This window comes from Marmota monax, unplaced genomic scaffold, assembly GCF_021218885.2.
Source record: "Marmota monax isolate L192 unplaced genomic scaffold, Marmota_monax_Labrador192_F-V1.1 WCK01_AAM20220418_F8-fsc00020, whole genome shotgun sequence".
In the NCBI taxonomy this organism is placed as follows: Eukaryota; Metazoa; Chordata; class Mammalia; order Rodentia; family Sciuridae; genus Marmota; species Marmota monax.
This window is the reverse complement of record NW_026692912.1, coordinates 4,068,169-4,093,180: the sequence shown is the minus strand read 5'-3', so window position 1 is coordinate 4,093,180 and position 25,012 is coordinate 4,068,169. Positions and strand designations below refer to the sequence as shown.

The following is a 25,012-nucleotide window of genomic DNA, read 5'->3' as shown; positions in this document are numbered from 1 at the left end:
TTGGTAGAGAAAAATAGGAGTAAAACTGTGACACTGTTCCAGTAAGGAGCATTGGCAGCTGTGATAGTGCCTGAGTGGAGTACAGGCACGGTGCTGTGGGATGCTTCTCACTCCAAGACAGCCAACAACCAGGAGAACTGGTGCACAGGAAGCATTAAGGAAGCATTTCTGAGCATAGGGATGCACGGTGGACACATTTCTAGAGAATGTTGGAGGAAGAAGAAATATTATGGAAAATATTGCATCGGTATTGCTTTTATTTTTTAAGCAGCAAGATAGGCCTCCCCACCATCTTCTTATACAGCCTGGCTAGGTAGGGAGAGGGTCTTGTGAAGGTGGCTGAGGCCCAGCCAGGCTGGGGGGCAGTCAGAGCAGGCCGTGGCCCTGCACCAGGACCATCTTGCGGGCTCCAGGAGGGATATTGGGTCATCCCAGACTTCTCTTGCTGTCCCAGAGGCACAACTGCTCACAGTGGAGGTGCTAGAATGAGTGATCTCCACAGAGCTCAGAACCACTCTTTGGAAAGTAGCAATGACTTCATAGTCCCCCTTCCAACAAGAGATTTGGGTTTCAAAGATAATTAACTCAGTTATCTAAAAATGTTGGTTGAGGGCCTGTGATGCACTGGGCCCCATTCTGAGCATCATGGATAAAAGTGGTGATCACAGATGGTGTAAGGATAGGAGGGGACAAGAGGAGGCAGAGTTAAGCGAGGAAGAGTAAGAGGAGGAGTGGGTGCTGAGGCAGAGTGTCTTGAGGCAGGGGGTCCCTGGGAACACCTTCCAGCTGGATACCTGAAGCTTCTCATACCTAAAAGACACTTACCAGTTACCTCTGGGGGACCACATGTGACAGCTGTTAGCTGCTCAGACTGGTGTCTGGCCATTGGGGCTGCTGGAGATGCCCCGCCCTGGGGTGGGCTATAGAGTGGAATCTGGAGGGAAAAGCCCCTGGCTGTAGTGCCCCCTGGTGGTCCTCCCAGGTGGTGCCCTGGGCATCCACCTCTGCACCTTAGGACTTCCTGTCTGCCCTTACCCCACAGTTGCTGCCACCTTGGCCACATGGTCCTGATTCCTTCCCTGTCCCTCAGTTGGAGACTCTCACTGTGGCCCTGGGGGGATGCCTCCCTGTTTTTTGTCTCTGCCTGCCCTTCAGTTCTGCTTCCTTGGAGTTGAGCAGCCCCGGACCCTGCCCTCTGGTCTCAGGATTGTCCTTCACATTCCTCGGGGCCTCTGTGTCTCAGTTATTTTCTTCCCCTGGGCAACCTCAGGATTCTAGCTGCTGACCCTTCTGAGTATTCTGGGCACTGTTTCCTTTCATTTAAGCAAATCTGACTCAGATTTCTTTGGGGTCCTGTTATCACTCCCAGATCCAGAATCCTGCCATTCCCAATTTCATGGTATTGTCTCTCGATTCTGTCTTTCTGGCCCCTCTCCTTCTGGTCTTGGCTTTAAGGGGCCCTTCCTGTCTTATTCCCATTTCCCAGCCCCCCCCCCCGGCCCTCACCTCCCTCCCTGCCTGAGCCGAGCCTCAGCTGTCTCACTGTGTCCTCCCTTAGCCCTCGGTTCCCCTGCCCCCGTGTCTGCTCCCTGGCCACCCCTTCACATGCAGGCCCCTCTGTTTTCTCCGTGGCTTCTCCTGGGCTGCCAAGTGGTGCCGGAGAGTCACTGCTGTGCCCTTTGGCATCAGCAGAGATGACAAGTTCAGCAAAGTCCAAGCCCTGGACCGGTGCTTCGAGCCTTGCCAGACCCCCACGGGATGCCAGGTGCCCACAGTTCCCTTTCTAGGGAAGTTCTCCCACTGAGCCACACCCCAGCCCTTCACAGCTCCCGTTCTGAGGTGTGACCACGACCTCCAGTCCCCACCAGGTCTGTCCAGCAGCTGTCCTCACCTGCTGTTTCCTTGCCTTGTACCTCCAAGTTTCTCTTTCTCTCTCTCCAGCCTCTTGAGATAGAGAAAAGAGTCTGCCTATTCCTGCGCTTTCTCTCTGTACCTGCTGCCATGGTCCCATTCCAGCTGCTTCCTGAGCGCCACCATCAGAGTTCTCTCTCTGCTCAGTGTCCTCCAGCTGTCCTAGCACTGGACGCCTTCAGCCTCCTCCCTGAGCCTCCTCTCCGTTCTGCCTTCTGTGTGTCATAAAGCATGTGCTGTCTGTGGCTTCAGAATGTCTATAGCCCTGGCTCAGGAGTCAGGTCTGGACCCTGTTCCTGGCTCTGCTGCTGACCCATCGGGTGGGCTTAGATTGGCCACCTTTTCTCCCTTGGCCTCAGTTACCTCATCTGTGAAGTGGGGTTCTTGGACCTGTTTTCTAAGAGCTTTCCCTGTTCTCGGGGTCAGTGACTCTTGAGTCTGAGGGGGTGGGGCAGGCGCACTCGCCCCTCTAGTTGGGGAGGAGAAGGTACCACTGTTATTTGAGCAAGTGCCTGTTATCTTGGATGCATGTCCCATCCCCAGGTGACCCCTCTTCATCCGCTCAGCTTCCCAAAGCTGTGGATGTGACTCCATGGCCAAAGACTTTGCTGTGAACCTCTGCCAGTGTGCTGTCACTGTGCGTCAGGAGGGGTGTTCCCAGCGTGACTCAGGCATCCTTCCCAGGTTTCGAAGCCTCTCCAGCGTCTTGCTCTCTTGCAGCGGCAGGCAAGAGGGTGCAGGAGCAGCCGCCAGGACCCTTCCTGTCATCCTTCAGCTTCTCAGCCACATCCTGGTGGTCCACCCTTCTCTCTGTGCGTGGCATGAGCTGTCCCCCTCCCTGGAATGCCCTCTCGCCATCCTTCAAGCCATCTCAGCTGTCCCCCATTCATGAAGCATGTCCCCAGCTCCTAGAGTGTTTTCCTCTATGTAAACCTGGAGTTTATTTGCCTTCTGTGGTGGTTTGCTCACCTGGCCTCAGGTTTCTTATTTGAGTCTATAAACAAAACTTCATGACTAGATCCTAAAGCTTAGGACTTCCTTTTCTTAACTTGGTGACTCCTAGGAACAAGGCAAGCAAACTGGTACCTTCTACTTTACCCCGGAAGGGACCTTGGGAGAGGCATTTGTCAAACCTTTACATCTTCTGGATAGTGAAACCAAAGCCATTAGACCCTGGCAAGTCACTTAGTAACTGGTGCAGCTTGGACTCAAACCCAGGTTTTGTGATTTCACTTGTATGTGTTCATTCTAGTGCACTGTGCTCTTGAGTCTGCGCCTATCTGTAAAGTGGAGTAACACTTATTTCACAGGGAAATTGAGGAGCCCACAGTGGGTTAATGGATAAGAATAGATTTCTAGTATGGGTTTCTTAGTATATTTTGTGTTGCTATAATAAAATACCTGAGGCTGAGTACTTTCTAAAGAGGTCTACTTAGCTGGATGTGGTGGTGCACACCTGTAATCCCATTGACTTGGGACTGAGGCAGAAGGATTGCAAGTTTGAAACCAGCTTGGGTAATTTAACAAGACCCTGTCTCAAAATAAAAAGGGCTAAGCTAAGGATATGGCTCAATGGAAGAGTATCCTGAGCTCAATCCCAAATACTGCAAGGGAGAAAAAAAAAAGTCTATTTGACTCACAGTTTTAATGGCTGAAGGACCAGGATTGGGTGGCCCCATCTGGTTGGCCTCTGGTGAGGGCCTTCTGACTGTATCACAACATGACGGAGAAGCAGAAAGGGAAATGGCTGCATGCAGAAGGAGCCACGTGCATGGGGTAACTTTGCTTTACAATAACCCAGTCTTTATGAATTAATCCAGTCTGTAGAGACCTAACCCATTTTTACCAGGCAGGCATTGTGAAGATGAAGCCTCCATAACTAACTGCCTTCCATAGGCCCCACCTCTTATTTTATTTATTTGTTTTTTATGTGGTGCTGAGAATCGAACCCAGGGCCTCACAGGTGCTAAGTGAGTGCTCTACCACTGAGCCACACCCCCAGCCCTAGGCCCCACCTCTTAAAGGTCCCACGACCTCAACCCCGCCACACTAGGGACCAGGCTTCCATCACCTGAACCTTGTGGAGAGACAAACCACACCCAGACCATAGAAATCTCCTCCCCCTAGCTGGGCAGGCTGCTAGGGGCTAGGGTCCTCACGGGTGGGCACACTGAGAAGGGTATGGTAGCTGGGACCTGTGAGTCTATTCTGTGTAGGGGAGAAATGGCAGCACATTTAAACAAGACCCCTTTGGGAGAATCTGCTGAGATGGCCTATGGGGTGACATCCATTTTCACAGGGCCTGGGAGGTGATTGGATGTCACAGAGATGTATCTGGGGAAAGCAGACTAACAGATGGGAACACAAAAGGAAACTGTTCACTTGGCCTTTGGCTTACTGCCCCACAATTGAGGCTCTTTCCTATACATAGATCCTCATGTAGCCCCTGACATGAGGACCAGCAGGAAGTGGCAGGACTTTGGGCACAGCTGTCTGTATACCCAGCTTATACCTCCAGCTCCCTGAAAGAGCCAGGCCTGGTTTCCATAGTGCCCTGCCCAGCCTTGAAGCAACCGTCAAAGCCTGTTGGCATCATCTATTTTTAGCAATCGGAGCTGGGACCTCATGTTTCCTTTTCCTTGTTAGAAGGGAAGGCCATCCAGGGTCCCACTCTGTGGCTCTCACTTTGGTGCACCTCAGAGCAGGGGCTGGGAGTCTAATTTGCGTGTCAGAGCTTGCTTCCCCAAGCTAAGGGCTCTGGCCTCTGTGCCCCTCCAGCTTTCACATGCCTGGTCCTGGTAGCTGCTGTTTACTGAGCTCCACCCTGAACCAGGCATTGAATTAAGGGCTCTGTATAACTCTTATTTAACATTCATGACTGATCTGCAAAGCTGGCCATAAAGCAGACCCATTTTACAGGTGACAAATTTGCAACTCAGAGACATTAGGAACCTTGTAAAGGTTAAAATAAGGACAATGCCAGAACTCATTCCATTTGGTCTCATTCCAGAACCCAGCACATTCCACTGAACTGTTCTGGTTTCATGCTGCTCATGGCGCGCGCGCACACACACACGCTCACAACACACACACACACACAGTAGGAAAGAGCACTTTCCAACTTTGACTTGGAACTTACCTAAGGCCATGCCTTGTAGTTGCAGACATTGCCCCTGCCTGCCACATTTCTGGTGGGGGACACAGAGACAAGTAGTCCCTTGGAGTACGTCATGATCAGTTGCCTAGTGGAAGGTATCTAGGCCTTTGTGTAAGCCTGGAGGAGAGACTGTTATGTAATCAACAAGCCGACATGGTAGCAGAGAAGAAAGTGAACCCTGATGTGGTCCCCAGAGTGGGAGAGGGGTTTGCCACGTGGCGCTCTTGGGTGGGGGTAATAATAACAATCCCACCCAGCTGGAGTCTCTCCCTCCTCTTCTTGGGGGCAGGTGTTCTTCAGGGTTGATGCGGCCACCATAAATCTTTCTCCTAAGCCCCTTCCCAATAGGAATATGGAGCTTTTTATAGCAGTACATTTGCAGCAAGGAAATCAGAAAAAATAATTGAGCCTTTGAAGATTGTCACACGTTTTTTCCCTCTGGGCTTTGCAGCATAGACCCTGGGCTGCACGCTGAGGTCCACACATAGATGGTGGCTCCTGGAAAGGCTTGATGGGTGCCACAGGGACTCCAGCTCCCTTGGCTTCGCTCTGCTTATTTCTTGGAAGGTCACCACATTTGCTGCTTGTACAGAGGGCTCTGCTGAGTGTTCCTGCCATTTCAGATGTGACTATAGGAAGAAAAGGAGCAGGGCTGCCAATGTAACTAGTGGGCAGAGTGCTTGCCTCGCATGCACCAGGCCCTGGGTTCAATCCCTAGCATCACAAAAAGAAAAAAAAGGAAGAAATGAGTAAGTACTCAGGGTTGGAAGAGGGGAAGTAGGAGAGTGTAAGTGCTGTTGGTGGAATCTGTGTTTCCTGAAGAAAATCAGACCTCTCATTCTATCTGCTTGGACAATTTAGTACAATTCCTGCAGATACTCAGTTGATCCTTCCAGAGTGTTGGGGCAGCTCAGCTAATGGCTGAGGAAGCCCAGGCCCTTGCTTGTGGCCATACACCAGGGAGTAGCAAAGCTGGGACTTGAACTCTGGTCTGTTCCTCCTTCTCTTGTAGTACTAAGAGGTGTCAGATGGGTCAGTGTCATAGGCCTCCAGCAGCCCATCTGAATGCTGGCAGTGAGAGGCCAGTGAGTGTTTCCCTGCCCACGTGCAAATATCAGTGTGGAATGGATGGCTACTGAAGGGGTCTCTGCAATGGACTTAGACAAACTCCCAAGGAAAAACCCCAAGTAGCTGGTGTGAGTCTGTGGCTTCATCCTGGATGGGTAGAGAAGGTGGTTTGTGCTGGGGAATCCTTGAGTGGTGGCGCCAACCCCAGTGTGGGTTGGAATCCTGCCTCCCCTCTTCTTAGGGACATACCTCCCACAGCCTCTTCAGAGCCACTTCCACCTGCTCTGAGACCCAGTGAGGTGACGAATGTGACACAGTGGACTCCAGAAGTGCTCCTCCCCTTCCTTCTCTGTTCACCCTTCAGATACGATTACCTCTTCAGGTTCCTTCCAAATCTATTGAACCACCATCTAGATGCTCTTTACAAGTCAAGAAAATCTACAGGTACTAAAAATCCTCTTCTGAGCTCTATCACTCGGGCTTAATGGCGAGGGCCCTGGGGATATGGAAACAGGGATTTCCAACCCTCTTGAACTCCTGGGCTTTTCTCAGGCAGCGTGGTTCCAGGGCTTCTGTGTAGACCATTAAATTCTCCATCCAGCCTTGTGTGGTCATATTTCCAGGGCTGATGTACTGTTAGAACAGATGGGCTTTGCCAGGATCATCTCACACATCTTGATTTATGGGAAGGGCTTTGCCAGATGGACTTGGATGACAAATTCAGATCAGAAGCCACCTTGCTAACACCGTTAGTGTGTTTGAGTTAAACGTCTTGCCATTTGAACTCAGAAGTGCATCTGTCTGTCTGCAGTGACTGGTTTAATGGTCTGTTGAGAGGGCTGGAGCCATTTACCTTGGCCTTTACTGACAGGTGGCCTGGTTATATTTAGCCAGGACACAGGTGAACATCCCAGACAGGTCCTGCTGCTACTGAATAGAGTCCTCAAAGCCGCACATAGGTTGCAATTTACTGAATGCCACATCGGGCTTTCATTGTCCCAGTATTCAAGTGACAGGGGGTCTTGTGGGATAAAGTACGTGTGATCAGCCCTTGGTGAGCTCCTGTAGCTGTGAAGAAAGTCAGGTCATTTTGAGCTAGTTGGATACAAGACAGGTTTTATCATCTCTCGTTTTAGGATTGTGACTGGGTTTCTTATACCTCTGATGTGAGCCATCAAAACCCACTCTGAAAACCCCTGAGGGGTCAAGGAGCTTCAAAATGAAGCCATTTTCTAATTTCTTTCTTAGCTTGGTGAGCCCCAGGCATTTCACAGACCTACATGCTGATGGGTCCTGCTTTGGGCAGAAAGGGTGGAACCCAGCCCCACAGTGGACAAGGGACATCCACTCGTTGTGCAGCCATAGGGTAGAGCTGTCTGCTGCCCAGAGGGACAGCTGGCCTGAGGATCTAGCCATGATCTGCCTGTGATAACCCCAGCCACAGACATTTGGCCACTTTGCCTCTTGGACTAGCCCATAAAACCTGAAATTGCTTGAGATTTTGCAGAACTCAAAATAGCTATTTTCAGAGGGTTTGTAGATGATTTGAGATCATCAGGGCCTCTTCCTGGGTAGGAGCTGATGCAGAAAACTTCAGTACTGAATATTTAATGGATACACTAGGAGTTTTTATAAAACATGCATGCTCTGAGACTCCTGTTAATGAGTCTTGGGTGAGATCCGGGAGTTGACTTCTTGAAAGTTTCTCTGATGATTGGCATACACAGCCGGCGTTGAGAACCTCTGCCAAAGAAGCCACATAGATTGGACTTGGGTGGAGATTAGAGTTTGACAGGGGAGAGGAAAGGTGGGTGTCAGTGTGGTCTATTCAGCATTAACAGTAAGGAGATTTGAGAAAGGAAGGAAGGAAAGGGGACAAACTCCTCTGAGCTGTGAGCCACAGGGCTGCTGAGACAGTCTGGTTGCAGGGAGAACTTTCTTTACATGGTAATGGTGAATTCATTTAAGCACAGATTTAGTCATAGCCATTAGCATGATACATAGCTGGAGAGTAAATATGTTTTCCTTTTCTTTTTTTTTTTTAGTATAGGGGATCAAACTCTGGGGTACTTAATCACTGAGCCACATCCACAGCCCTTTTTATTTTTATTTTTAAAATTTTGAGACAGGGTCTCACTAAGGTGCTTAGAGCCTTGCTAAGTTGCTGAGGCTGGCTATGAACTTGCCATCCTCCTGCCTCAGCCTCCTGAGTCACTGGGATTACGTGTCTGCACCACCGTGCCTGGCAAGTAAATATGCTTATATCCAATCTGTCTTCTCAGAGCAAAGGGTGGGGTTCTCAACCTGCTTGAGTATAGCAGTGATATCTAATGCTCATGAGGCAAACACATTGTCAAAAACTGCCAGGTGGGCAAAAGATAAGTGAATATAGAAGTGACAAACCAGCCCATCCCCTGCAAATAATCATCTCATTAAATTAGAGAAAGAGAAGTAAATGACATTCACAGCCCCACTATCCAAAAACAACCCCTATCCTTCTGGATATATCTTGACAGAAAATAATAATTTCACATAAATGGAACCAACCTGATTTTCTCCCTCATCTAACATTGTGCTATGGCTCTCTTGCCACCTATCAATAAATATAGGCCTACGTCAGTTTTAAATAGTATTTCATTACATGGATGAGCCATTTTTTAATCCGCCTTTGTTGATGGACATTTAGGTCATTTCCAATTCAGAGCTTTTAACAATGAGATAAAGCGTCCTTTACGTGAGCCTTTGCGATATGCATCTTGCTGCGGTGATCTGCTTCTTTTATTACACGCTTGCCTAGCCGGGAGTGGAGATGACAAAAGCCCACGTTCTGCCGCGCGCTGCTCTCAGGCTTATTGTATTATAATTCACCTGTTATTTGCTTTTGTGTTTCCTCGCCCCTCCTCCCCCGGAGTCATAAGGGGTTCTGTGGTTAGGGGTAGAGTACCCTGGACTCATTTAGCCCCGCCCTTTCTCATTATTAGAATATACAGAGCTTAGATTGCTTCTGAAAGTCCCTGGCTGTCAGCAGAATGGCCTCTGGTTCTGAAGAGCTGGCGAGAAACCCACTCCGGCTGTCACTCCAACTGATTTTGCAGTGAGGTTCCAATGTGTGTTGAATTTGCTTAAAAGTGATGGGTTACATCCCTAGCTTGCCTCACTTAAAAAATAAATCATACTTAACCTGTATTTATTTCTCAGTCTAATAGGAAGTACACAAATGATGGGGTGCAGGGTCCTTGGCCTCCAGGGGCTGTGTTCCAAGGGGCTCACAGTACAGATGGTCCCTGACTTACGACGGGTCGCTGTCAGGAGGGTGTGAAAGCGATATACCTCCAGTAGAAACTGTACCTCCACTTTCGGATGTTCAGCTTTCACGGGGCTAACGATACTCGATAACAGTAATCTCTCCAGGTCCTGGGCAGTGGCAGCAAGCCTCGGCTCCCAGGCAACCACACGATCACAAGAGTAAACAACCGATAGTCAGTCGAGAGCGTGCTGCGTTGCTAAGCTCTGATGTGCAGGAGGTTGGATTATTAAATGCAATTTCAACCTACAGTGTTTTCAATTTACAATGAATTTATCCAGGCATTGCCCCATCATAAGATGAGGAACATCTGTATAATGTTCCTAAATATAGCTTTCCTTGGGAGGCTGCTGAGCTTCCTCAGAACTGTTGTATCCTCCACTTTGCCATTATAGAGACACCTTTATTTGAAGAAAATGTTTTTGCAATCTTTAGATGAGACTGAAGTAGTTCTTCTGGTAAAAACGAGAAGTGGAAATTCTGTCATTGGCCCCAGCAAAATCATCTTAGGCAGATTCCTGCCTGTCTTTCCATCTGTGGTGTGGGTCAATTTCCTGGACAAAGAATAAAGAGACTGTGAACTTTGGTTCTCTAATTTCAAAGTTTAGGGTGACAGAACTCCAAGGCTGAGGTATGAAGGGGGATTATCTGCATTGTAGCTTGTACTTTTCTCCAGATTAATGGAGACATGGAATTATTGGAGAAGATGATAATGTGAAACACTCAAGGAAAAGGCAGTCAGTTGGTGGTTCCTTGCATTCGAAGGGACTTTACAGATCAGTTAAGTAAGGGGTTCTAAGTGCTTCCAGGTACCTCTTTGAAAGGCTGATGAAACCTGTGAGCTTCCTTACTGAATAATGCCCTTGGGTGCACAAGTGCAAAGTTTTCAATTCCACATCAAACAGATTGTAGATCCCCACCAAAGAACTCATGGCCTGACCGAGCCCCTGGTTTGGGAGGGTAGAACTGCCAGGTTTGTAAAGGGGGGTAACTAGGAGAGCTTATAACCCTGTCGATGAACTGCTCCTAAATGAAAACCTTTTCTTTTCTTTCAGCACTGGCTGGATCATTCCAAACCCATAAAAAAGCAGATGAAAAGTAAGTAAACAGAATTTAGCCTTCTTGTGTATTCCTTTAATTTGTGGATAAAGTCCTTTGCCAAAGTTTTGAGGGTCTTAAGTATTCATTGTAACTGGGAAGCCTTTTTTAAATTTTTTTAAGAAGGGATTTTAAATGGATGATTCTTAGTTTCTTAAAGCCGGCCAAAGATGAGAGCTTAACATTTGAATTTGAGTTTTTAGTGAATGTTTAAAACCCAGCTATGTTCTCATTTGAAATCAGACACCTCTGCCAGTGAGAACTGATTAATGTGCTGTTCAGAAATGTGACGTTGCACCTGCTATATTCACTTCCTAATGAGTTATAAAGCAGGCTGGGCGAGTGGGCGGGCTCTTGGGGAGTGGGGTCCAGCTCACTCCTTTACAGGTGTGGTACCCATTTCTCTATGCTGTTTATGCTTGGGGCATTTAAAGAAATCTTTATTCTCTTAAAAATGCTGTAAGGTATTTCTTTATTTTCAGACAGCAGAACACTTTCCTTTAGCCCACTTTGTACTTTGTAGAAACATAGGCTATCAGTTTGGAGCCTCTCGGTATCAGAGGTAAAAGTAAAATGCCAACTCTTCGTAATTCATCTGGAGCCTTATGGTTTTCTGCCAGAATGAGGTTACCAGCTAAACTATCCTAGGCAACACGGAAGGCCATTTTGGTTTTCCAGACTGGGATTGAAAAGAATGTACTGGTATTGTGTGCCCAGTTGTGCCCTCCACGTAGAGTGGCGAATGTGCTGTAGATTTAACGTGTTTTTCCTTTTTTCCATTCTGTGGGGAAAACATCTTCAACCCTCCGTCTCCAAATGTTTAGTTGGACCTGCTTATGCATTGCACTTTCGAGTTAAATACTATTCCTCAGAACCGAACAATCTTCGAGAAGAGTTTACAAGGTAGGACATAATGCAGAAGGTTCTGCCCCGTAACACTGGCCTCACGTAGAATTTGTAGGTCTTCTAAGTCATGGGTGTGCCTCTCTTTCCATCCACTTTCTGTACTTCTGAGCATGGGTTATTAGCATTTTCCCCTGGGATTTCTGTATTCTGTTGAAAATCCACAACTTTGCTTCATTTGATATTTTTTTCGTTAATAGAAATTAGACTTATTTGTTTTCTCAGGCCACGGGTAAAGCAAATTGTTGTCCTATGGAATTTTATTTCTGTCTCAGTGACAAAAAGGGAGAGCAAATACTGGGAGAATGCTTCTCAGTCCTTTTTGTTTTTAAGGGGCTGCAAAATAGTCCCTTGATGGTCACAGTGAAGGCTAATTCCCTTTAAAGCCTCCTGCCCTAATTATGGCAGAGTTCTTAGAATCCTTTCATGTCACCCTTCAGCCCCACTGAGTTCTTATGTGTTGTGTCCGCCCGTGCATGTCTATCTCTTGGACTTCAGGAGCAGCGTAGAAGTCAAGAGAACGTACATAGTGAGGTGTTCCCCACCAGCTACCCTTCCCTTGGTGAAATTCTCCACCAGCCTTCTGCTTTTGATATCCCAGAGTCTCCTTGTCCCTGTTTCTTGGGTGATGGATTATAGTGGTGACACATATGCAGCTGGGTGGTCCACGGTGATGGCCAGGAACATGGAGATGACTTCCTAAGTAGTGCTTTAAAGACTGACCAGTGGTCACCATTGCCCCACTGGATGGGCCAACTGAACTTGTGAAGTTAGGTTTTCCCAGGGGAATTGGAAGTTCTGGCCATGTCAGCGTGCGTGGTGTCTTCCCTTGATATGAGTCTCCAGTTAGTGTCCAGAATTTCACAGGTGAAGTCGATGATGATCAAGCACCTGTTGGGAAGCAGGAACATCCTGGAATGTACTAGAACCTGCAGTCGTTCCTCCCCCACCACTTGATTTCTGGGTCACCCACATTGTCCTATATTCATTCCACAGAAAGTGACAGCCCGCATTGTTTCCAAGGTTCATACAAATTAAATTACTGGAGTTTTGTTCTTCCTCAGAGCTCTTTGTGAAACATGCTGCTTCTCGCTGTCACCAAAGCCAGTGGTTTTTAAGCCAGGCTGTGTGAATCAGAAACACCTGGGAGGCTTTTGAACAAATCAGATTCCTGGGGACCACTCTTGCATGTAGGATTCCTGACTCCATAGGTATGGAGTAGAGCGTGGGCAGCTTTGGTTTTTACAAAGCGCTGCAAGTGGTACTGATGCCCACATCCTCCTGGTAAAAAACAAAACAAAACCTACTTAAGCCGTTGCATCTTTTTTTTTTTTTTTAACCTAAGTAAGCCTCACCTGTGTTATTGCTGCCTTCCTCCTAATTTTTTGTTCTCCCTGTAACCCATTGCAGTCCAATTCCAGGATCTTTCTTGTGTGCGTGTGCTCACATATATGTGGGTGAGTGTATGTTTGTGTGCCTGTTTTTTTGTTTGTTTGTTTGTTTGTTTTTAAGAAGGTCTGCAGTTAGACTGCATCAGGAAGCAAAGCTCAGGCTGTTGATCACAGAATCCAGTCAGCTGCAAACTTGTTGATGTGATTCTGGAATCTGCCAGGTGGAGTTGGCCCAGGCCTAATCCAGTGGCTCCCCCTGCCTGTGTTAGTGGACACATCGCGTGCCTGTGTTCCAAGTTCCATGGGCCTGTTTGGCTCCTTTCTCAAGCATCAGAGGGGTTGTGGAGGCCTCATGGGACAGCTCACTGTTCCATGTTCCACCCCACAAGTATCTTGTGGACTCCCTACATGCACTACCTAGATAGGTTCTGGGATGTCTTCATGGAGCCAGGAGGAAATGCTTCCACCCAAGTTCTCATTTCATCTGGACTCCCTTTGGACAATGCAAAACCCCAGGCGGTGTGCAGGGTGGGATCTATGATGGGAAGCTGGGGATTGGAGGTGGCTGGGAAAGAGTTACCCTCTGTTGACTTTTGTATATGTTTGTCAGGTACCTGTTTGTTTTACAACTCAGGCATGACATTCTCTCTGGAAAGTAAGTATGCTTTTGTTCTAACTCTTCACCCAGGATAGATCATGATGTATTTCAAAATATTTCACTGTTTTAACTCTTTTACCCTTGTTCCCTTTTCAAAATTCAAAAAAAAAAAGTGCACCAGGCATTGTAAAGTGAGTCTAATACTTGTATCACTGTCATTATCATCTTATTTTAAATGATTACTATATGGCTTGAAGCATTTCCAAGAGCATTTAATATCTTAAGTGATGTGTATTTGGGAATAATTCACTCCCTGATCACATCACTGCCCATTCATAATGGCTTTTTGTCGTATTTGCAAGCAAGATACGTTATTAGTATGTATACACGTACAAGTATTTGGGTAGTCAAAAAGTTTCATTCGTCACCATCCACATTGAAGTCATGGAAAGAGGTTGAGTTCTGATTTGGATAGAAAGAGGCTTAGCCATCTCATCTCATTTCCTTTCCCATCTTAAAAATGGTTTTTAAATACTAGGCTTCTGGCTATGCACAATGATTATGAGCACAAGAAGCATTAGTTTGAAGTGGTTGATTTCGCATGCAATATTGGTTTATTTTAAAGATAAGATATTTCAACAGTCATAGCTTTTACAATGTCATTTTTCAGCATAGGTATTAAATATTTTCTATTACATGAAAAACTAAGGCTGTATTGAGTCTGAGAAGTAATACCTGATGTTACTGACAAGAGTCCATTCTGATTCTGAATGTAAGCCAAAGGAAAGTTAAAATGTAATTTTGGAATTTGCAAACTCAATAGAATATGCATTATAAAAATTTCAATGAAATATCCTCTGTAGAATGAGTTGATTGTACAGTGTATACATTTGCCTTATTCAGCCATGCAATACAGACCTTTGGTTGGCATAAGTGTTATGAGTGTGTGTGTATTTTTATCTCTTTCTCCATACTGTGCTCCTTATACTTAAGGCCTTGTGACTGTAGAAATTGTCTTTAGTTTAGAAAAATATTAATGGCAGCACCCTGCATTTGTACAGTACTTTGCAGTTTGCATGCACTTCTGCCTGATTTGCTATACTTCAAAGCCGGACGAGGTTCTAGTCCTGATTGGATGACCTTGGGCAAGACCCCTGAATACTTACTTCCTGATCTGTGAAATGGGAGATGGGGGACACTGGTCATACAAACTTGATGCATTGACCAGCTCAAATAATGTACATGAAAAGGCTTCAAAAACTATGAAGTGCTATACCAATGTATGCCATTATTATTTTTCTAACTGACTTTGAAATTATAAGTATGAATGAGATTGCCAGATTGGCATTAACACTTTTCTGTGGCTGTGCCTCAGTTATCCTGGCTAGAATCTAGCTGAGTGCACCCAGTATTAATTAGATATGGTGTCTGTGTGTTTACTGTTAACACTGCAACCTTGTTTCAAGAAAGATTTAAGACAGCTTGAAAAGATGCATGTACTTTATTGATACGACAAAATAAGTTTTAAAATAATAAGGCAAAGCAGAGGCTTTTCATTCATTTCCAAACTTCCCCATTCTGGCCAAATTCAGTCAAGTTGCCCATGTGATTGATGAAAAGTAGACCTAGAATGGGTTATTTTACCATATGATGAGAACTGACTTTGGGAACTTTGTAGTTTAAGTCAGTTTGCATTCTTTAATACAGAGAGCAAAAATATAAACTGAGAACAAAAATCATTGCCTAGATATCACTGCTTTTTGAAGAATGGCTTTCCCAGAATATTATATAGTTACGGGTACATAGCTTCATATTTAGAATTGATTTCTTTTCTTTCTTTTTTTTTTCAAGATTGAAATGCCCCTATGAAACAGCTGTGGAATTAGCTGCCCTCTGTCTGCAAGGTACATTAATCTTTAGTAGTAATTAGCATTTTAATGTTATTACTTTTCATTTCAACAAATGAGTGTCTGTTGTGTGCTAGGTCCAGTGCTCTACTTTGCCCCAGGATATAAATGAATATGACATGGTCTCTGTCCCCAGGTAGCTTGCAGTCCAGTGAGGGAGGCAGATGCAGGAGACAGAGCGGTTCCACCAGGAGCAAAGACACGTGGGACACTCGGAAGAGGCAGGGCCACAGGGTTACGTGGAGAGGGAGATGACTCAAGGAACCAAGGCATGAAACAAAGGGCAGAGAGGGGCTGGGGTGTAGCTCAGTGGTAGAGCGTGTCCCTAGCATGCACACGACCCTGGGATCCATCCCCAGCACCCCCCCACACACACACAAAAAGAAGCATTAGCCCAGTGAGGAAGTAGCAAGTGTTGAATGATATGGCAGAGAGGGGTCAGGATGGCCTCAGACCCCACTTAAAAAGCATGAACTGCATGCCCCGCTGGCTATAGGGGAGAGGGGTTGGAGTGGGACCAAGACCATGGCTGAGATGCAGTGAGAGGTGCTGCTGTAATAGGGAGATGAATAGGGCCAGTGGTTATGCGTGTACCCCAAAAGCCAGCCTTGGTAGTACAGGAAGGCAGACCTGGTGATTAGACTTGGGTGTTGAGAGAGGAGTCAGAGAGCTGAGTCACAGGCTGCTTCCCAGGGTGGGCGGCGGCAGTGGTGAGCAGTTGAGGAAGAGCTAGGCTCCCGTGGAGGAGACAGCCTGCATAGGACCCCTGGGCCTAGAGGTGCCGGAAGCAGCAGCAGTGTCTCCGAGTCTGAATGTGGCTCTTGCACAGGTCAGGCTGGAAGCGTTGCTGCAGGTCATTGGCACATGGGCAGAACTGAACAGCAAGACGTCTGCCTGCTAGATTGTCAGCATGGGCTGTTCATCCCTGGGGTGCATTGGCAGATCATGATTTAAAATGCCTAAGAAGCACTTGCTAAAGTCCCTAGCTCTAATTAAGAGAAGACTAATGTGTAGCTGCATATGTGGGGGATTTCATTAGCACATCAGATAGATATATGGCGTGGACTCGTTGATCAGTGTGTTTGTGGGCTTCTATTGGAGGATGAATTATGATGTGTTCATTCATAATTAGTATTTGTGAATACCATAACAGGACTTGGCTTCCCTCTTTTGTATTCTACCAATTTTTAAAAGTTAATCGAAGAAGTTTTTTTTGTTGTTGTTCAAATTATAAAATTAGTACGCTTATTAAAAGGCAGATAGAAAAGGAAATAACCCCCTGTCCGGCCACCCACAGGTCACCAGAGTTTCTATGAGTTTTAAGTGGATTTTTAAGAAATGTAAGTCTGATCAGTCCTATACACATTTTCTGTATTTTTTTTACTCTGTATTTCTAAAGTTTTTTTAAAATATATATATATTTTCAGTTGTAGGTGGACACAGTACCTTTATTTTATTTTTACGTGGTGCTGAGGATCAAACCAGTGTGTCAAGCATGTTAGGTGATCGCTCTACCACCCAGTCACAACCCCAGCCCTTTACTCTGTATTTTTAGTGCATTTTGCCATGTTTACACTCAAAGGTAGGAAGCTCTGTTCCTGGGTCACCTCACGTCTTACTTCTAATGGGGCTTGACATATGGCAGACAGATACTCACTGAGTGCAGAGTGATTTGAAGGAACACAGCTGGAGAGACCCCATTTTGAAGGGGTACCTCCCGTGTGGTCTGCCAGCACTGGTAGTAGAGGTGACGATAGTGTCATTCATAGCCATGATGGATCAGGTCCTCAGAGACTGCCACAGGATATGTGTGGCTTGGGGAGTGTCAACAGCCTGTCAGCTCTGGCCAGGGACAGACTTCACCAGCGTAGCCTGTGGCCTTCTTTCCCCTGAGAGCTGAGCTGTCCCATCAGGCTCGGCAGCCCAGCAGGAGGTGTCAGGGTGTTGTTGGTGAAATTAAAGCATCATGTCAGGCCTGCAGGTTTTCTCCTCAGGCCACTGGCACGATGTTGTAGCTTGCATACTGTCCTGAATGATTAGAGGCCTGGGCACACTCACAGCAGCACCATGCCCCCACCTCTGATGGAGGCAGCACAACACTCGGAGTCTGGGTCCAGCTGAACCCTCTGCCTTGCCCCAGCAGAGGCAGACGGAAGATCAGCTGCCCGTGAGCCTTTCTTGGAAAGATCACCCATTTGAGCTGGAGCCATAACATTAGTATAATTTAAGATGCAATCATTCTGTCAGTTTCAAGTAAAAAGACTTGGAAGATGTAGACACACATGGGAAACCCTTGTCACATCTGTCCCCGAGCCTCTCCCCCACCCCATCTCCTGCTGGCTGCTTCAGCCTAGCAGTTTGTCCTGGGCTCTGATCACTCAAGCAACTCCATGGGTCTGAGTCAAATGAAGGGTTGTGTTTCCTCCCCCGTGTGAGCTTTGAAGACATGTCTTGCCACCATTGTCCTTGTATCAGTGGTACCTCCTGAGTTGTGATACAGTGGCCCTGCACGGAGGCTTGTGTTCCTTGGGGAATAATTTTGTGGTAGACTTGAAAATTAATCCAAGTAAAAGGAACAAAACAAAACAAAAAAAAGGAATGGAGGAAGATGAATAAGACAGTCATGTTTTGTTTGCCTGTTGTCTTTTCTGGTCCTTATTGGAACAATTCCCATTTTTCAGTTAAGGCTCAGAGACCCAGAGAGGTTAAGTGACTTGCCTGAGGTCACATAGCTAGTACATGGTGGATTTGGGATTCAAGCTCTCCTATGTCTGGACTGTGCCCATGACCCTCCACCCTTCTTGGAGCTGGAGGCTCGCTGCAGAGTCTGGAGCCTAGTGAGGTGTCAAGTTCTACCAGATTCTTGAAAGGCAGACATGCTACCTCCAAATAGCACCAAGCGCTCAGGCCTGCTATAGTGCAATAAGGGTGAGGTCGGTTGCTGGCCCCATGCCTAGTCTGAGCACAGCCGGGAGACTTTGTCATTGGCTTCTCTCTGGTGCTCAGTGATGTCAGTAGCACAGTTAGTCCCGTCCCATCTGCAGTACCACTAGACACAGGGCTCTGTTGCCTCATGTTGGCCAGTAGGTGCAGGAAAGGGCAGTTGATGACAAGGGAGTCTTTCTAGACCACACAGCCCCTCTGGATGTCCAGGGACCTGGTTTCATAGCAGCCTCTTGGACAGAGGTCAGTGGTGGACTCCAGCAGTGGGGAACCAAGCTCTACCCTTTTGGGGCAAATAGTGTTTCCAGAGCAGTCTTCATCTGTGCCTTTACCCAAGGTACCAAGGGCTGCACTCCCTGACCAAGACTCTCCCGGGCCATGGACCTAGTGTGCAGGTGAGGGGCAGCAGGAGGGGGACCTTCCGCAGGCCCTGGCCCATGTACAAGCTTCTTGTACAAGCTCCTCACTGTCCATCTGAGTTTGGTATCACTGCTTCCTTGGTGTAGACAAGAGTATTTTTTCTACTCTGAAAGGCAGCTGGAATCCCTCCCTGGAAGAGAGAATGTGGGATTGGGCTCTCAGAAGCCCATGCTGTCTGGGCGTGACCTAATAGGTGATGGACAGGATTGCTGGGTACGAAGTGAGTTGCTGTCCCTGGACTGTTCGGGCACCTAGGCCTGCTTTGGTCTGTTGGTGAAGTTGGTGTGTGAAGCAGAGGTTCTCAAGAACATATTCCAGGTCATCCACATCAGCATCACCTGGGAAATGCAAATTCTGGGCCTCCTTCCAGACCTACAGAAACTCTGGGTGTGGGGCCAGCAGTGTAGGTTTTACGAGCTCACCAGGCGATTCTGATGCACCTTCAAGTTCCAAAACTGTTGGAGATCAGTACTTTCCCAAGGGAAGTGTGCATGGGTCCTCTAGGCCTCTTGGGACAAGGCGGGCTTTGCCTCGGTCGTTTCGGGGTGGGGCCTGGGGGTGTGCATTTCACACAAACGGGCTGTGCTGCTGGTCTTTGGACCATACTCTGTGTTGCCAGGAATTGGAGGAAACTGAAGGAGTCCTTTTTATTCTGGGGTCTGCAGAGGCTGGGTGGGGAGAGGTGACTTTCTCATTTATGCCTGGAGGGACAAAGCCACCTGTGTCCTCGGGGCCTCCATTCTGTGGCAAGAGCAAGGACCATGCAGCACGCTTTGGGCTTTCTGCTGGCATCGCTGCCTCTGCTGCTTCCCTTTCTGCACAGCCGCCTCCCCCCCAGGTTCTGCCCACTTTGCTGCAGTTGCTCCTGCAGCCATCGCACTGCCTCTCCCTCCCCCCTTCCCTCCTTGTTTTCTCCCTCAGCTTCTGTATGTACCAGATTCTTGATCCGTTCTCTCCAGCACTGCAGGCCCTGAAGCGCTGCTCTCACCTGCCCTTACCAAGCACCTTGTGCTGTGGATATTGCTGGGCAGATCCTCATCCCTACAATTGGCTTTTATTGCAAATGCGGGGCTCCACCACTTCTCAGGGAAAATGCAATCAGGGCCTCCCTGGTTGGGAGAAATAGTCAGGGAAAAGAGTAATAACCAAGATGATGGTGTATCACCCAATGGGGAGGGCATCGGAATGATTCTTGGGGACTTTGAGTGTACGTATGACTACCAAGTGAGGCCTCAGTCCTCCTGAGAGGAGAGAGTTATACCTCACGGGGTACTTGTGCTTCGTAATCATGCAAAATGTCTTTGGACTTGGCTGCAGCAATAACTGGAAGTATTCACTGTCTCCTCTTTTCCTCCCTTTTATGAACCTTGCAGCAGAGCTTGGGGAGTGCGAACTTCCGGAACACACACCAGAGCTTGTGTCTGAGTTTCGGTTCATTCCAAATCAGACAGAAGCGATGGAATTTGATATCTTCCAGAGATGGAAAGAGTGCAGGTACCTTGATGCCCCACTCTAGCATTCTGACCTGTTTATTCATCTTGTCCTGTGTGTGTGTGTCGGACTCTCTTGTCCACTGTAGAATCGCTTAGTTGATGGCCATGAGACAGCAAGCAGCTCCTGTTCTGCTGTGCTTCCTCCACACCTGTGTTCCCAGGGGCCCCCGTGTCATCTCTTTTCTGAGAGAGATGCAGCAAGAACCAAACCATAGTCTCTCTCTCCCTCTGAAGTAGAGGTTTGCTTGATGTTGCCAAGAGTGCCACCACCAACCTGGCAGCACCCCAAGTGTGCCCAGCAAGATGGCAATGCCCCCCACACACACTCTCACACACCTTGGTCACTGGTGACCCTGACCTGAACCTTCTAGAGCAAACCTTTTAATAACACGAGTGGAGCATCCCTACTCTGAAAGACCCAACTATGAAACTTTTTGATCACCAACATGACACCTTGGAAAAATTCCACACCTGACTTCATGGGACAGGGCACAGTCAAAATGCAGGAACAATAAAAACAGTGTTTAAAATTACCTTCAGGCTATGTGCATAGTATGTATATGAAACATAAATGAACTTCATGTCTAGACTTGGGTCCCCTCCCCAAGATATCTCCTCACCTATATGCAAGCTTTCCAGAATCTGCACGTCTGAGATCGGAAACCCTTGCGACCTTGCGTGTTTCAGATGAGCAGTGTCCAGTCTTGTAGTCCTGTCATGTAGGAGTCCCTGCAGTTGAGACTGTGTGCTGTGCTGTGTAGTATTTCAGGAAGTGTGGCCTCACACCTAAAGCCGGCCATGTCATTTATGTCTTTGGTTCCTCCCCGGCAGCCCCTGCCCTGATCCAACATGGTTGAACCCCACTCAGTCATTTCCCTGGGGTCCTTCCTTCCTCCCCACCATCCCTGCTTCCCCCCATACCACCCTGTTGCTCTCAGACCTGAAACTTAGTATGGCCCCCTGTATGTAGCCCCTCATGAAAAGCCCGGTGACTTTATTGTTGTTGGTAATGGAAGGTGACATGAGTGCAATCTCATTGTATCATTGACGCAGGTTAGAACTGTGTGGCTCTGGAGTCCTCCCACCACCCACCCCCTCACACACCCGTACAGCCTCCCGCCCTGCAGGAAGCCCTTGGCAGCAGCCTGTTGTGTGTCCTTCCCACCCCTTTCCTTTGTGTTTAAATATATATTTCTACACCAAAAAACAACAAAAAAAAACAAAACCGTGGTCCTGTTTTCTAAAGTGACCCCCTTATAAGCACTGTCCTCTGATCTTCCTATTCAGTAACAGTATGTTCTTGGAGATCTTTTCGATCAGTAGAACTGGCGCCCCCCCTTGCTGTCATTGCTGCGTGACCTTGCACAATGTGGAGTGCCCTCCAGAACCCCGTGGGTGTGAGAGTCCCCGTTTACGTGTGTTTCTGTTGGTTTTTCTAAGGGGAAAGAGCCCTGCCCAGGCGGAACTCTCCTATCTGAATAAAGCGAAGTGGCTGGAAATGTATGGGGTAGACATGCACATTGTCAGGGTAAGGACTGCCGCGTTTGAGTCGTTTGCTTTTGCTATTACTGAAAAGTATGTAAACGGTGTGTCAACAAAGTAACTTGTGGTGAGGGAACTGTTTTTGCATTCTGCTCTGTGACGACCTGTTAGAACCCTCTACCGATTGTCACTTCGTTTGTTTGTAGGGAAGAGATGGCTGTGAATATTCTCTTGGACTGACCCCGACAGGCATATTAATCTTTGAAGGAGCTAACAAAATAGGCTTATTCTTTTGGTAATTTAGTTTTGTCTAATATTAAAATGTCTTTTCCTATTTTGTGGTGGAGTCTATGTGATGGATGATTATGGAGGGATATACAACACCCAGATTTGTTTTTAAAATCACACCATCCTTTTCTCATTGTGGGGGTGTGGCAATGACCCTGAAACCTCTGGATAATCACATGTAAATGAATGAATGATTTTTTTTTTTTCTTAGCCAATCTAAGCTTTAAAAGTAGAAAGGAAACTGCTGTTTGATGTGTAGATCATTTTACCGCAGACTGCTTTTTTAAAATGCTTTCTCTCTGATCAGGCCTAAAATTACCAAAATGGATTTTAAAAAGAGCAAACTGACACTCGTGGTGGTGGAGGATGATGACCAGGTAGGCCTTGCTCCCCATCGGTCTTCCTTGCTGTGAACAGCCCTGCTTTGATGTGACAGATGCCCCACCGGGACCCTGTGCTTGCTCTCTCAGGGCCGTGAGCAAGAGCACACCTTTGTGTTCCGGTTGGACAGTGCCCGGACCTGCAAGCATCTGTGGAAGTGTGCTGTGGAGCACCACGCCTTCTTCCGCCTGCGCACGCCGGGAAACAGCAAGTCCGCCAGATCGGACTTCATCAGGCTGGGCTCCCGCTTCAGGTTCAGGTGGGGCCGCCTTGTGATGTGGGTGAGGTGTTTCAAAGGAAGGCAGCTGCTTTCCTTTGTGAACCCAGCAATTTGGGTCATCATAGGTCCCATCTCTACTTCCTTCCTAAGCTCTGACCATCAGGTGAGCCATTTAAGCTCTTTTGGCCTCATTGATAAAATGGAACTAAAGCGGGTTGAAGATCCCTTATCCAAAATGCTTGGGGAAAAAAAGAAAGAAAGAAAAAAAGAATGCTTGGGACCAGAAAGGTAGATTTTGGAGCTTTTCAGATTTTGGAATATTTGCCTATTTGATTTTGCAAATATTTGAGTCTCAACACTCAAAAAGTTGGGAATTTGGGAGCACTTTGGATTTTTGAATTAGGAATGCTCGACCTGTAGTAACAAAATTATTCGTAGCTGGCCTGCAATTAGAGCTACGCTGTCCAGTATAGTAGCCACTAGCTACGTGGAGCTATTTCAATTAATGGATAGTTAATAAACTTTAAAATGTAGTTCCTTGGCCTCACCAGCCACATGTGAGGTGCTTGGTAGCCTCATGGCAATAGTGGCTACTTATTGGGCAGGGCTGACTGGGCATAGTGTCATTGTTCACAGTTCTTTTGGACAGCACTATGCTAGAACTCTTCATGTATCCACACTTACTCATTGCAGCAGCCTTAATAATGAGGCAGATTGGCTATCCCCAGTTTTTAGACAAGGAAACCAGGGCTCAAACTCCCACATAAACACGGTAGTGCAGACTCTCGACCTGACAATGCAGTTCTTATATCTCCAACCCCTAGTAGCAATCTTTCTTTCCCCTGCCAATGTCAAGAAACTTGGTTATGATTAAGAATGAAAGCAGATGTCTGTATGTGTGTGTCTCCATCTCCCGTAGGGTCGTCTCAGTAAATATTAGAATCTGACAAGAGCCTGAAGAAATAGAGAGCTTATTCTGATATATTTTTACTTACGATTCTAAGACCATGTCTTTCTCTAAGTGCATGAAAACTCCCTGGGGTTTGTTAAAAAGGAGAATGTATGGCCTTACCGAGACCTTTGTTGTCAGCCTGTGAGCGTGCACACCTCTGTGTGAGGCCTTGGAATGTGCATTTTCAGTGTGCTCCCAGGATTGACTTTTGAGACACATGTGTAGGTCTGAGAACCTCAGTGATGAGATATAAAACTTCACATGGTTTCATAACCTCTACCCACACATGGCATGTCCCTGAACTCTGTTTAAAATGCCAAAAGATTTGCTCATTTCAGATTTATCTACGGTGCAAGGAAACGGCTGTGCACTTCTGTTTAAAGAATTATTTTGTTTGAATGTATTTTTAAATGCTCCAAGAGGAGGGGAAAAAAATAAAAAGACCAAGTCCTTTTGAGAAAGAATCGAATCACAGGGCTCTTGGAGGATGGAAATGTCAGATGGCAGAGGCTCCGCAGAGCTGCTCCGTGGTCTGCTGGGGTGGGGGGTGGGGAGGGCAGTGAGGAGCGGGGGTGGTTGCCAAGCAGGCTTGCTCCCTCCTGGGAGGAAACTCCCCCAGAATTTGGCCTGTACCTAGTGTCCTCTGGTTTTCAAGGAGAACTGTAGAAGGAAGGGAAGCTTTGAGATGAGGTTGCCCCTTGGAGACACGCAGAGCAGGTGGTGTGTGTCTCCTTCCATCTGATAAATCATAAACCAGTAGCAGCTGGAATGAAGCCATGATGGTAGATCAGCAGAGTACAGCTATCCCTCCTGGAAGCTGCAGCCAAAGTCATCGAATCCCAGAAAGCCCTGGTGAGATAAATACTGTTTCCCGTGGTATGGCAAGAGAAGCCGAGGTACAGTGAAGGGGTCATTGGTAACAACCTTCTAAAAGATGAGTTAAATGTCTACACAGCATGTTCCATTGAAAGGGTGTTTTGTGTGCTAATCAACATTCTCTTAGCCAATGTTCCAGGTACTCAGATCTGCTTGGTTTGTGCAGCCAAGTGGCTGGTACTTAAATTGCAGGTTTTATCCTTTGATAGAGATACCTTCCCCTGTCACATAGCCTGGATTTGGCAAATGTGATTTTGTTTCCAAATAGAAAGCTTAAACTTAGTGTATCTTTCCCAGGAAAGTATAGTGGTGCCCTTGAATATACAAACTCACTTCCAAATGTGTATGGTGTGCTGAGATTCTGATAATGGTAACACGTAAACAAATGTTCATTCCCAGTGGGCGGACGGAGTATCAAGCTACGCATGGCGCCCGTTTACGAAGAACCAGCACCTTCGAGAGGAAGCCCAGTAAACGCTACCCATCCCGGAGACATTCTACCTTCAAAGGTTCTGCAATTTTATTCTGTCTCGGCATTTTCCAGCACAGCTCAGTGGGTCAAGCCCTGAGGAGCTGGCTCCAGCAGCCTGAGAGGAATTTGCTGCGGTTCTGCTCTATCA

General features: G+C 47.1%; 1 protein-coding gene across 5 annotated transcripts in view; it reads left to right on the top strand.

Moving 5' to 3' along the window:
- Epb41l4b (erythrocyte membrane protein band 4.1 like 4B) overlaps window positions 1-25,012 on the top strand; it is a 134,488-nt gene that overhangs the window by 37,438 nt on the left and 72,038 nt on the right. For all 5 annotated transcript variants that reach the window (XM_046451463.2, XM_046451466.2, XM_046451462.2 and 2 more), the window contains exons 3-12: window positions 10,496-10,538; window positions 11,363-11,441; window positions 13,443-13,487; window positions 15,282-15,334; window positions 20,074-20,194; window positions 21,634-21,721; window positions 21,882-21,970; window positions 22,271-22,340; window positions 22,434-22,603; window positions 24,792-24,901. In XM_046451463.2, coding sequence (XP_046307419.1) covers window positions 10,496-10,538; window positions 11,363-11,441; window positions 13,443-13,487; window positions 15,282-15,334; window positions 20,074-20,194; window positions 21,634-21,721; window positions 21,882-21,970; window positions 22,271-22,340; window positions 22,434-22,603; window positions 24,792-24,901 — 868 coding nt within the window. The remainder of the gene's footprint in view (window positions 1-10,495; window positions 10,539-11,362; window positions 11,442-13,442; window positions 13,488-15,281; window positions 15,335-20,073; window positions 20,195-21,633; window positions 21,722-21,881; window positions 21,971-22,270; window positions 22,341-22,433; window positions 22,604-24,791; window positions 24,902-25,012) is intronic.